Below are 13,402 nucleotides of genomic sequence, written 5' to 3'. Positions count from 1 at the left end.
GGGGTTGGTGGCACACTGGAAGTTAGTGTCTCTGCTGTGGATCATGAATAGAAAGCTTTACAAATAGGTAGAGGTCAGTAAGCTTTGATGTACCCCTGCCTGGCGCTCTAACCTTACCATTAGCTGGAGTAGGTGGCAGCTGGTGGCATATGAGTTGAAAGGACAATGGCCCCTTTGCCCAAGACCTTCTTGTTTCCACATGTCCAAGGGTATGGCATTTCTGTAATATGCAAAGAGTTGTTTTTCGACATTTAGGTGAAAATGCCTTGAGTAGGAATATCCTGAGGCTGTTTTTACCTTTGAATACCTCTGTGACAGGGAATCTCAGGGGGCATCCAATCTGAGCAGCATCTTAAATCCAGGCACGGAAGGTCAGGGGAAGTTATTTACCAGGGTTTACATCAGTTAAAGAATGATGCATTCCAAGAGGGTTTTAGTTTTATTCTGAATAGAGAAAGTGTGCTGGGAGTCTGAGTGGGCGGAGGTAGGGGGAAAGAGAGAGAGGATGGGAAGAGAAGGGGATGGAAAGGAGCTCTGGGAGAACTCAGAGCCATTCTTCAGGGTACCACTTCCTCCAACCCACATTCCAGTGCCTGGCATCCGCTCTCCTATGCATCTTGAGGAGTCGTAACTCCCTAGGACCAACTTAGATTTCTCACAGATTAGTCACATTACTTCTCAGAAGTCCTTTTAAGCACATGGAATAGATTCACCAAAGTTCACAAGATTCAGTGTATATTTTAGCTTTGTTTTTAAAAGAGAAATCTGTTATTCCCAGTCCCAAAGCACCCCTAATGCCGCTTGGTGACTACTAGATGACAGCCTTTGACAAATGTATCATGGGCTATTATATAAGGAAATGGCCTAGAAGGCAATGCCAGAGTGAGATTAGAAGTTATGAGGAGGTATAATTCCAAAGTCAAGTTAAGTTTCTTTTTGGAAATGGATTTTTCCAAGAGAAGACAGATTTAAAGTGCCTTCCAATTCTGGCACTCTATACCTTTCCCCTCAGATATTTAAGCCCACCTAATCCTGGGCTTGGATGATAAAACTAGGATCCTGACTGCCCTGTCACATCTCGATGACCCCTTTCAGTGGTTCTCAGCCTTCCTAATGCCACCACCCTTTAATACAGTTCCCCATGTTGTGGTGACCCCCAATTTCATTGTTACATATAATCATTGAATATAATTAAAGCATAGTGATTAATTACAAAAACAATATGTAATTATATATGTGTCTTCCGATGGTCTTCGGCGACCCCTGTGAAAGGGTCGCGACCCACAGGTTGAGAACCACTGCAAGATGGTGGGTAATGAAGGGTGCTTGGGCTTTGAAACCTAACAAGCCTGAGCCCTCACCTTTGCACCCCACGGAGACTTCAGCTCCCTCCACTGAAAACGGAAACGATCTGGAGAGTAACAGGCGTGGGGTGCTGGACACAAAAGGCCCTGGAATGATGAATGAACTTCAGGGTTAAAAATCGCCTGGGGTTCCTGCTACACCCAGACCCACCGTCTGCGAACGCTTGTTGGTTCCGCTCCGTCCGTCCGACAGGGGGCAGCAGACCCCCGCCCCAGGCTCAGGGCCAGAGCAAAAGCAGGGCAGATGGAACCAGCGGCCAGACGGCCCCGCCCGGGACGCTGAAGGCCTACCTGACTGGCCCTCAGCCCTCCGCGGGGCGGGGCGGGGCGGGGCGGAGCCGCACTTGGCGGTGGACAGAGGGACGCTGCGCATGCGCGCCTCGGGAAGGTACCGCCCAGAACCCGCAGCCGCCGTCTTGATCCCGCAAAGTGGGGCGCCGGCCACCAGGACCACTTCCGGACTTCAGGTACGAGTTTGCTAGCTCCTGGGGGGACTTGGGGCTATAGGGGAGTTGTACACCTTGCAGTGGAGCACTTGCTGCCCTGAATTTTCTCGCAAAGGCGCCGAAATCAGCAGAGAAGCAGCCATGCAGAGGACCTTGGTAGGTTTCTTCGGGAGATGGGGTCCCAGGGATCGCTTCTCTAACCGTCCTGGGAGCGCCCCACGTTTCCTCCTCAAGGTCCGGAATCTCCCACCTGGCCTCCCTCCCTCCCACTTTCCTGGAGCTAGGCAGAGGAGGGATGGGGGCGGGGCTCGTGGATCTTTGCAGAAATGCGAGGCAGGGTTTTACTTTCCTAGCATCACCCAGGTTTCACTGGAAAATGTGTCTTTCGAGCCCCAAGGAGTGCGGAGTTAGGTAATTGCTGTTATTCAACGTGTGAAAATGCTTTTTACATGGTAGCTTACAGAAAACCTCTAAGTGGGGTCCCCAAATTTTGGAGGGTTAGGGGCAAGGCAGAACTCTGTCACCTGGATTTGTACCCGGTGCACAAAGTCATTTTGCTGCATTGCACCCAAGATGCTTTCTGGCCCTTCTAAGTGCTGAGCATCTCCTTTGCTATGTGTCCCACATCGTCTCCCCATGCCCCCCTCCCGCCCCACCCTCCCCCCCCCAACCCTTCATGTTGATGAAGCTTTTCATGAGTACTTCTGCGTTGCTCAAATGGTCGTGCCATGGAAGAGGAGAAAGAAGGGTGATTGCTTTTTGTTGGAATTTTCTCTGTGAGTACAGAAACTTCTTGCAAAGATTGGAAATAGATTTTTTTTTTAACATATTTTATTGATGTTTTACAGAAAGGAAGGGAGAGGGATAGAGAGTTAGAAACATCCATGAGGGAGAAACATCGATCAGCTGCCTCCTGCACACCCCCCACTGGGGATGTGCCCGCAACCGAGGTACATGCCCTTGACTGGAATTGAACCCGGGACCCTTCAGTCTGCAGGCTGACGCCATATCCACTGAGCCAAACCGGTCAGGGCGGAAATAGATTTTTTTTTTCCCCTCCTTAAAACAATGCTCAATTCACTAGGAGATTAAGGGGCTGGCTGTTTCCTGGCATTAGAGCTATACTGAGGGTAGGTCAGTGACACCACGTCTTCAGACAGTTTGTTACCTAGGCTCACTCACCACTCATTCATTCAGCAGGTATTTACTAAAACCTGCCTGTGTGTGACAATGAGCTTGATCCTGTGAGAAAGACAAAAATGAATGTAACCTGAGCTTTATATTTGAGGATCTGGACTAGCTGAGAGGAGAGATAAGTCCAACATAACTAACTCTATGCCAGGTAGAAGAGGGTGTCAGAGGAAGAAGTGGGGGCTCAGAGGAGGGAGAAGAATCAGCCTTTCACATCAGGTGGTTGGCTTACTAGGAAAATTAAATCCCCAGATTATTATCTGGTGATGCTCGATCTCTCATAAGCATCAGGTCTATATAGGTGTTTTCCCAACTGTGTGTCAGGCGTCTCAGACTGAACATGTTTCAAACAGATCTCATCATTCCTGGTCACCTCCCTCCTCCCCCCACCACACGCCTACTGCTGTTCCAGTGTCCCCTGTTTCAGGGACTAGCATCAAGGCTCCCCTGCCCCTTCGGCTCCTAATGGTCCAAGCCAGAGACCCAGGGTGAATCATCTCTGACTCACCCCTCTCCCTCACCCCTACATCCAGGCTTATTGATGCTACCTCCTGAGCCTTTCTCATATCTGTCCACCTCTCTCCACCCCCATTGCCATTTCTCCAGGCCAGGCTACCACCATCTCATGCTTTGTTTACTGCTACCACCTCGGAGCTTATTCCCCTGCCTCGCTTCAACACATCTCCCGCTACCAGGAAGTGCTTGCTGGCATTAAATCTGTTCGTGGGGCTCCCTTCATTCATCCTTTGCTGCCCTTGAGACAGAAACCAGATTCCCTCACATAGCTGGTCTGGCCCTGTTTTTCTCACCAGCCCCATCTCTTTTCACAACCCCCTTGCAGTTCTTTCCACTTAAAAACATGCTATGGTTTCTCATGCCACGAGGCCTTGGCCTACAACAAGCCCTTCCTTGCTACCCCCTTCACTTTGGTTACTCCTTTTCTCCCCAAGGTCCCCGCTGGGACTCTGCCTCCTCTAGGAATCCTGCCTTAAGCTCCCAAGCCTCTTTAGGTGCCCAGGCCTCTCTTCTTAGGGCTCATTCATGTCTCTGCCTCCTCCTCTGTGCTGTATTACAAGTCCTGGAAGACCAGGGCCATGTCTGAGGGCTTTGCTTCCTACCGCCTTGTGCAAAGAAGATGCTCAATAAATAGTTGCTAAATGGAATTCAGTATAAATATAAGTTGCAATATTATCATTTCACTCATTGAATGCCTGAATCATAAAGTCACCCAACCTCAGTTGTTTTCTCAGATCAAGCTTAAAAATGGGTGTGAGGGTGAACAAAAAGAATAACCATTATTGGAGTAGCTAATATACGTTGAGTGCTCAGTATGTTCTAAGTGCTTTATGGTATTAACTCATTTAATGATCACGGCTCTATGAGGTGGATATTTTTTATTATCCCTGTTTCACAGATGGAGAAACTGAGATACACAGAGATTAATGAACGTGTCTTATGTCACCCAGCTAGTAAGGGGTGACATCAGGTTTGAAGCCAACCATATACTGTGGAATATGGTTAGTTCTCTCAGAAAGATAGTAAGTAGGACTGAACATGAGATGCTCATTGGGCTGAGGATGGTGAGTCCCCAGATGGAAGACAGTGCCATGTGCTCACAACTTTTAAAGCTATGAGGCCAAGTGGAGTAATTAACCCAGAATTTAAAACTCTAAAGAACATTTGTTTCAGTTGCATATTCACTTTTTTTTCGGCCAGTAAAGCTCAGTTACGAAAGGCATTGTAGTGTCTAGGGATGAGACTTCTCTGAGTGTGAGATCTTGCTTCTGCTGTGAGACCTCAGAGGTGTTGCTTGCCTTCTCTGTGCCTCTCCTCATCTGGAAAATGGGGATAGTAATGGTGGTACTTACTGCAGAGGGTTGTGGTGATAATTAAATGAGTTGATACATGTAAGGCCTTAGAATGGTGCCTAGCACATGGTACTTGCTCGTAAACATTATCCTCATTATTATTTGTTTTTCCATCATTTAGTCAATAATGGTTTTTGAACGCAGGTCCTTCCTACACATTCAGTCTTACTGCACTGCTTCTTGGGCACAGATGAGCTCCCCTGTTTTATTTCATTCTTCTTCCCACAGATACTGAGGATTTTTCAGTGTTGCCTCCTTTTCAGGGCCATCGTCTCCTCCTGTGCCCCGGATTTCCTCCCCAAAGACCCTTCCGCACAGTAAGTTCTAGCTTACCCCCGAGATAAGTTTACAGCCTGTTTTCCATCCTTCTGAGTCAATTTGTTACCAAGTGCTACAGGAAATAAAAGACCGAGTTAACCTAAGTGAGAAGCGGTGAGAAAACTGAGAATGCAATGAAATCTCATATATCATTCCTCTACATACAAAGATAATTATTCCCCCTCCTCCTCCCGTGGAGGAAATATTGATGTAAAAGAGTTAAGGGATGAAGCACTATAGGGATTCTCAGAGGAGTTGGTGTTAAGGATGGGGTGTGATGCCAGAACCAAGAGCCAGCTAGTGACCAGGGTCATGTCTCCAGCCTGCAGCCCGTGTACTTTCCCCTAGATCTTAGGGACCCGTGGGCAGGACTTCTGTGGAGTCTCTCACCCCGGGATCTATGCTTCACCTGCTGCTGTGATGCACAATAGGATATCGTCGTCATTCAGTCAACTTTATGCCAGGGCTTCGTCATATTCCGTAGTGACTTAACCATTGATTAAGCGTGGATGTCTCTGCCGCCCCCAGACAAGCTGTCTCATAACAAAGCCCGTGTTTAAAGTGAAGCTGTGGTTCAGTCAACAAACAAGCATCCACATTACCCCTTTCCATTCTTCGGTGTGAGGAGGATGGAGGGACAAATACCTGTTCAAAGATGAAAGGATTATAAGGTGGAGTTGCTGACGTCAAGGAATTTAGAAGAAGGAGCAGTTGGCTCCAGACCAGGCTAGAGTGACTAAGGAGGTTGGGAGATAGTCAAGAGCGGGTGGGCTGTCGGGAGTGGTGGGGGTTTGTAGGTGGGAAAGAGGCAGACATTCCAGGCATTAAGCGAAGATTGCGGTGTTGTCTCCAGTGAGGAGACCTGGCTAACCACAGCAGAAGTGGAAGGGAAGTAAACAGCTGAAGGAACAGCAGGTTTGGGAGACCAGGAAAGGAGACTCAACCTGGGTGTCTCCCGGGTAGCCTTGAGGGGGATGAGCGTGGTACACAGTGGCTGAGGGTTGGATGAGTGAAGATCTAGCTTCCCCTTTTTAGTAGAGAAATCAATGTCTATAATTCTGAGTAATGCATATCACTTTTATATACATTTGCTTTCCCAAACTCTTTTTATTTTGTAGAAGTTGTGCTTTCTCTCTTGCTCCACGACTGCAGCCTTGCCAATGGACCTTGTTGGTTTTGGTTATGCAGCCTTTGTGACATTTGGAAGTATTGTGGGATATAAGCGGAGAGGTAAGCCCTTTTCATCAACATGCCTTGGTGGGGGCTGCTGATTGTACAAGGAGCAGCGGGGGGCCTGAGAGTAGGACAAGAAGCTAAAGATGTCCTAGAGGTGGCTGGGGACCAGCAGTGGAAAGGATTCCTAGATGGAAGGGGGTTATAGGGGACTGGGCATATAGAGCATTCAACCTGGGGGTTCTGGGTCCCCCTTCATTACAAAATTTTCATTTTACCTGTCATTATCAGTCACATAACTAATTGATTTAACCTCCTCAGGACTGCTCACTTATTAGCAATTGAGGACATTTTTTGTTTACATAGTCATAGTGTCAGAAACTGAATTATCTTGATATTGTGTGTTGCAAAGGAAAATTCGTTGACTACTTAAATATCATATCTCAAGTTATCTCTCCATCTCTGTCCAAAAGAAGAAGAAAAAATCCAGTTGATAAATTAAAGGGTTTTCATGAAGAACAATGAAAGGTCAGGTTTTATATTTTACTTTGTTTTAAGGTAGAAGCATTTATAGTTATGGTGTCTCATATTTTCCTTATGTTTTTGTGAAATTGTTTTAATGAAGTACATTTTAAAGAGTGCTGTATTTCTGGCATTGGTGGACTTGAGTTTGGGTGAAAAAGCCAGGTCTACGCAGTTCAGGTTACTTCCTTCCTTAGAGATTGATGAGAAGTCCAAGGCCAGAGCACAGTTCCCCCTGGGGGACTGAGGGCCTGGCAGATGCGAACAGGTTCTCTGCTGGGATTCCTGAGAGCCTGAAATTCACCTGAGGTTTTTGTTGTTCTTATTTTCTCTCCCAGTATGTACAGCACTGTGGATATTCATTTGATGGGAGAATAATGATGGCACCAAATTAAGACCTGCAAACAACTACACAAAAGTTGATGTTTCATAATCTACTTTAAAGAGCGCTCAGTGTAAAATCCTGATAGGATTGTTATTGAAAAAATGTTTTCATTGTCAAAGACATGTTTAAATAACCTCTACTACAGAATAGGAAAGATCATCTGAACATTTTTGCCTGACTCTAAGAGGGGTGGGAAGAAGGAAGTGTGTGTGTGTGTGTGTGTGTGTGTGTGTGCGCGCGCATGCGCGCGCGCAGGGGTCGGGGAGGAGGGAAAGGGAGGGGATAACTTTACTATTCTAGCCCAAATCTCATCAGGAACATATGCAATCACATTAGCTGTAAGGTCTCTGATTTCAGGGGGTTCTTTGGCCTCCTGCAAGAGCCCCCACTAAGTGATCCTGGGGCGCCTGAGGGTACTATATGTTCACAAGGAAGCCCACTCTTGTAGCATAATGTGTGTTAAGAGAATAACCACAGAATCATGCATTCCTGAGTTCTGCTCTTGACACTGCCACTTACTAGCTTTCATACTCTTAAACGTTGTTTTAACTTCTGGGCTTCAATTCTTCATTTGTAAGTGAATCTGTTAGGATTAAATAAAATATTCTCCCTAACCATATTCTTATCTGACTTCTGCTTGACCCATGACAGGGAGCACCCAGGCATGCATTTCATCCGTATTTAGCTAATGCTGCCTGTACTGTTTGGGGCACTGGGAAGACAGCAGTGAGCAAAAAGACATGGCGCTCACAAGTGAGTGGGGGAGGCTGACATTAAATATCCGATGACGATCAATGGGAGACTCTAAAGGGGGCCCTCATTCAAAAGGATGGGCCATCTGAGGCATCTCTGAGGAACTGACGCTTCAGATTACATCCGAAGGTTAGCTGCAGTTGATCCGGTGAACAGTGCAGGGAAGGGCAGTCCAGGCAAGGAAGAGCATGTGTGAAAGCCATGAGGAATAGAGTTTGGCATATTCAGCGAACTGAAAGAAGGCCAGAGCTCCAATAATAGAGAAAACTTGGGGTTTTCCTAAGTGTAGTGGGAAGCCAGAGGGTCTTTAATTAGAGGAGTGATCTGTCCAGTGTATGTTTTTAAAAGGTCATGTTACTGTGTTTAGAGGATAGCTTTGAGGGGGGTGGGGATATTGGGGGTGCAATGAAAAATTTAATACTATATGTAACTAACATTCTAAGCCTTTATGTATGTGACATAGATGATATTATTAACCCTGTTTTGCAATTGACAAAACTCAGAGAGGCCAAGTGACTTAGCCAAAGTCCTTCAGGCAATAAGTAAAAGAATTTGGACTAGAACCTAGGGTATTTGGCTTCTCATTCAGGATGCTGTTGCAACTGAGGGGTGTGTGTGTGTGTGTGTGTGTGTGTGTGTGTGTGTGTGTGTGTGTGAGAGAGAGAGAGAGAGAGAGAGAGAGAGAGAGAGAGAGAGAGATTCTTAATCTGAATTGCAATCTGAATTCCTATGGATATTTAAAAAGTAGAGCTACCGTGACCCTACTCCTAGGGATTCCAATTCAGCAGATTCTCAATAGAGTGAATTCCATGAAGCAGGGCAGTGTGTGTCTTGTTTAGTGTCACCGGCACGGAGCCCAGTGCACAGAAAGTGCTCTGAGTTGGTGCAATGGGGGGACAGGTTGGGGGCTGGCAGACTGCATCATTGCCCTGGTTCTTCAAGTTTCTCGGTGTAGTCACCATTCATCCCTGAGCCCTGGCATCTTGAGGCTGGAAGGTTTCTTAATTATTCAGGATAGAGCCAGCACTTGGTTTGCATAGCACTTCTCTCTCTACCCCTATAAGCTAAAAATACCTCTGCATCTTATTTTTATCATCACAACCTCACAGTAAAGAGATGGAGACAAGGAGAATAGGGATAAAAAAGAGAGGCACATAAGTCAACCGTTTGCCCCAGGTCATGCAGTCAATGTCAAAACCACTACCACAAGGCAGACTTTCTTATTCCCTCAAATGAGTTGGGATTCGGCATGAAACAGTCATTTCTTACAGACTATCCACGAATAGGCCTGTATTCAGTTTGGCTATGTCCAGTTGCGATGCCCAAGTAGAAATACACTGGAAGATGAATGTATCATACTTGGCGTAATTCACTTTCTGATTCTCTTTCTGTGCCCATATATCCCCGCCCCCCTACCCCCCCACCCCCCCACCCAGGTAGTATTCCATCTTTGATTGCTGGTCTCTTTGTTGGACTTTTGGCTGGCTATGGAGCCTACCGTGTCTCCAATGACAAGCGAGATGTGAAAGTGTCTCTGTGTAAGTAAGACATTTTCCAGGTATGGAGCATCGAACCTGGGGGGTAGCTGATATGATGCTTCTAAATGTAATATTATTGCTTAGTGGGTTGGAATGATACAAAACAAAAAATTCGGCCTTCTTCTAAATACTAAAATTGTATTATTTTATTAATCAGGTCTTACTTTAAAAAATATATAATTATTTTCCTTACATTCGGTTATCTAAACATTTGTTGGGTGTCTCCGGTAGATGGCAGTATTCTGCCCAGAGTTCCTGAGGAAAGTTGAATAAGCCAGCAGTCCTAGTCCTCAAGGAGTATTCTGTAAATAGAAATTTAAGTTAGAAAAAGACTTCCTTTTAAAGGTGTTTCAAGAATGGATTTTAACATGCTTGTTTACTCAAACCTTTTTAATGAGCTAGTTAAGTGTTTTAATAGAGCTTTTCATCTTTTGAAGAAAATAGCAACTCAATACCCTTTTTTTCCCACAAGCAGGCATTGGTGAGGTGTTTGCAACTCTGATTCATGTATTGGTTTGTTTTTTAGTTGCTGCTTTCTTTCTGGCCACCATAATGGGTGTGCGGTTTAAGAGATCCAAGAAAATAATCCCAGCTGGGCTGGTGGCAGGCTTAAGGTAAGAAAAACTATTTTAATGTACGTTTTCCTCTGCACCTCATTTTGAAATGCTGAATTTTGGGCAGAAGTCATTGTTAACTTGAAACATCAAAGTAATTTTTTTTTTTTACAATAAGCATGACTGTGAACCTTAAAATATGCCTGCAGTCAGCCTTTGGGACAGATGTGCACAGGAACATTTATATTGAATATACTTAGTGTTGCTCACATGTACACTTTACCATTTTCAGAATAAAGAACTCAATTAAATCTCATTTTTTCTCAAGATTTACCCATGTGAGGCAGTATTTTGAGTTTTTAAGGGAGAAAACAATATTTTTTTCGCAATAGATCAGTAAGGAGCTTCAAATATCTCTTCATTTGATCCCGGTAATTCTATCCATGAGATAAAGCATGTTTCCAAGTAAAAAATTATAGTTATATGTTTTTTGAAAGAGGGGCATAGCACTACTGTTTCTATCCAGCTCAATGTAACTTTTTAAAAATGTATTTTTATTGATTTCAGAGAGAGGAAGGGGGAGGGAGAGAGATAGAAATATCAATGATGAGAGAAAATCATCAATCAGTTGCCTCCTGCATGCCCCCTACTGGGGAACAAGCCTGAAACCCAGGCATGTGCCCTGACTGGGAATCGAACTGTGACATCCTGGTTCATAAGTTGATGCTCAACCCCTGAACTATACCAGCTGGGCATATAGGTTACATTTTTAATTCTTCCTGAAACCTGCCTTAATATATTGAAAGCCATAAAACATGTTCATTTCCTTTGATACACATTTTTGCCTTTTGAAATTTTTTTCTGAAGAAATAATGAGATGTATATAATGTCTGGTGTTTCTTGTGACTTTATTCCTAACACAAAACATGATAAACTGAAAAATTAGAAACAACTTAAAAATTCACCAGTAAGGAAATGTTTCAGTAAATGTTCATCCCCTTAATGGAATACTGAGCAGGCTTTACATGTCATGTTTCAAAAAATTACTTAGTGGCACTGGAAAATCTTAATAACATAAGGAGAGATTATTTAAATGGATAAAAAATAACAAATATATCCTGTGATCTCAATTTTAGAAAGTTTGTACATGAAAAACCAAGATCGGAAGGGAAATCCCTCAAACTGTTAGAGTTTGTCTCTGAGTGGCAGCATAATAAGTAATTTTCTCCTGCTCTGTAGAATTTTCTGGTGTGGCTGTGTTTATGATTTGGGGAGGAAAAGTGTGATTACAAAGACTGCTTTCCAGTTGGAGGCCTGTCTAAAAGTGATACTTGGTGGTGGAAAGAATCAGAAGTAGGGTTTACGGGTCAAGAAGACAAGACCCCAAAGATATGAAATGCCTGCTGCTACCACCCTTTTAAATTGCTGTCTTTTGAAAACCACCGGAATGTGTCTTAGGTTGATGTCCCTATTTTAGGGAAATGACTGTCAGTAGTTTCAGTTCTGATGGTAAAAAGAAAACTTGTGTATTAAAAGAAAAAAGACAAGACCCCAATCAATGAAAAGTAGCTGAGATGATAATTACTCCTCAAAATTGTTCCTTGATTATTTTTTCAACTTGCTTAACTTTACAAGCTTTTGAAAGGTGTTTCTTTAGAAACCTTTCTCGCATAAAGCTTTATCCCAGATCTTTAGAACAGCGAGTTCTGATTTTTCTCATTCATTGAGTGAACATGTTTAAGTGGCTAACTCAGGCACGTCTGGGAAGTTCGAATGCAGGGATAATGAGGTCACCCCCGCTCCAACGGTAGGAGTCTGGGAGAAGCCTGGGAGCCGGGGTTGAGGTACACCACAGTTAGGGGAGCATGCGGCCCTTTCTGTCTCAGCCGTGTAAGAGCCACTCTTCCTTTGCCTTCTCATCTAGCCTCATGATGATTCTAAGACTTGTCTTACTACTGCTCTGAGAATCCGGAGGAACTGAAAGCTGAATTGACGTCATTCTACACTAACGGGCAGAACACACTCTTGGAACTCAGAAGATAAATTTCAGCATGGAATGTTAAGTGTCTTATTTAATACTAGAAACAAAAGAAATACTGTCACCTCTTATATGAATACTAGTCTGAGGTGTTGTTTGTTTTGTTTTTGAACAAAACTTTATTTTCTAATTGTCAGGTACTGTTTTCATTAAAGGTATTTAATAGCTTGGCCAGAGTGACTCAGTTGTTTGAGCATCTTCCCATGCACCAAAAGGTTGTGGATCCAAGTCCTAGTCAGGGTACATACCTGGGTTTCGGGTTTGATCCCTGGTCAGGGAGTGTATGGAAGGCAACTGATCAATGTTTCTCTCTCACATCTAAGTTTCACTCTCTCTCTCACTTTCTCTCTCTTAGCATGTCCTCGGGTGAAGACTTAAAAAAAAAACATATTTTATAAATTGTAATATACGTTTTCATTTGCTATGTCTAGATTTATGTATGTGGTATTTCTTGACAATTTTAAATACTCATCTGAAGTGAATTTAAATGAAACTGCAGCATATCAGATGACGGAATGCCCTAAGTCAGTGGTTGGCAAACTCATTAGTCAACAGAGCCAAATATCAACAGTACAACGATTGAAATTTCTTTTGAGAGCCAAATTTTTTAAACTTAAACTATATAGGTAGGTACATTCAACTTTAAATTCACAGTTTTCGTCTTCTGTTTTTCTTTGCTTCTTCTTTGTAGCCATCTCAAACAGGGCACCTAAAAAAAATGTTTTATTTTATAATAATAAAGCCATCAACACAAAAGAATTACAGTTCTTAAATTGATGACAAAAATACCTGTAGGATTTGCAGCTGGTTGGAAAAATACAGGTAACTTTATGCTTCGAGTAGGTACTTTTGTCACCCGCGCGCGATTTTCAGACGCGAATAGCACTAACCACTGCACAATGAGACTGCTGACTGACTGGCTCACTCAACTCCTGCAAGAATGGCGCGCGCACCTCCCCTGCGCCGTCTCCCTTCACCCGACCAACCGACACCCCCCACTTCTTCTAACGCCACTTCTTCAAAATAGACTTGCCCAGGCCGAAAACCAACTTCAATTGCACTGTACATGCGCGCCCAAACGTGGTATTTTGTGGAAGAGCCACACTCAAGGGGCCAAAGAGCCGCATGTGGCTCGCGAGCCGCGGTTTGCTGACCACTGCCCTAAGTGGACCTCAGAGAATGCTGATATATCTGTGTCATTTGTATTATAGTAGAAATGATATGTTTTGCATTTTAATTGTGTTGCTGCCAA

The 13,402-nt window shown here is 44.1% G+C and overlaps 1 protein-coding gene across 2 annotated transcripts; it reads left to right on the top strand.

The window, feature by feature from the left end:
* Positions 1-1,727: 1,727 nt before the first annotated feature.
* TMEM14A (transmembrane protein 14A) lies at positions 1,728-12,320 on the top strand. 2 transcript variants are annotated; one of them, XM_059701437.1, is made up of 6 exons: positions 1,728-1,831; positions 5,098-5,186; positions 6,306-6,417; positions 9,457-9,558; positions 10,085-10,172; positions 12,037-12,320. In XM_059701437.1, exons 3-6 carry the CDS (start codon positions 6,348-6,350, stop codon positions 12,074-12,076), a joined length of 300 nt encoding a protein of 99 aa, XP_059557420.1. In that variant the 5' UTR covers positions 1,728-1,831; positions 5,098-5,186; positions 6,306-6,347; the 3' UTR covers positions 12,077-12,320. The 2 variants fall into 2 exon arrangements, with proteins under 2 accessions (XP_059557420.1, XP_059557419.1); XM_059701436.1 differs by having other exon boundaries at positions 1,734-1,831; positions 5,133-5,186.
* The last annotated feature ends 1,082 nt before the right edge of the window (positions 12,321-13,402 follow it).

This window comes from Myotis daubentonii, chromosome 6, assembly GCF_963259705.1.
Source record: "Myotis daubentonii chromosome 6, mMyoDau2.1, whole genome shotgun sequence".
NCBI lineage: Eukaryota > Metazoa > Chordata > Mammalia > Chiroptera > Vespertilionidae > Myotis > Myotis daubentonii.
The sequence above is the reverse complement of the archived record's forward strand: the minus strand, read 5'-3'. Positions and strand labels throughout refer to the sequence as shown.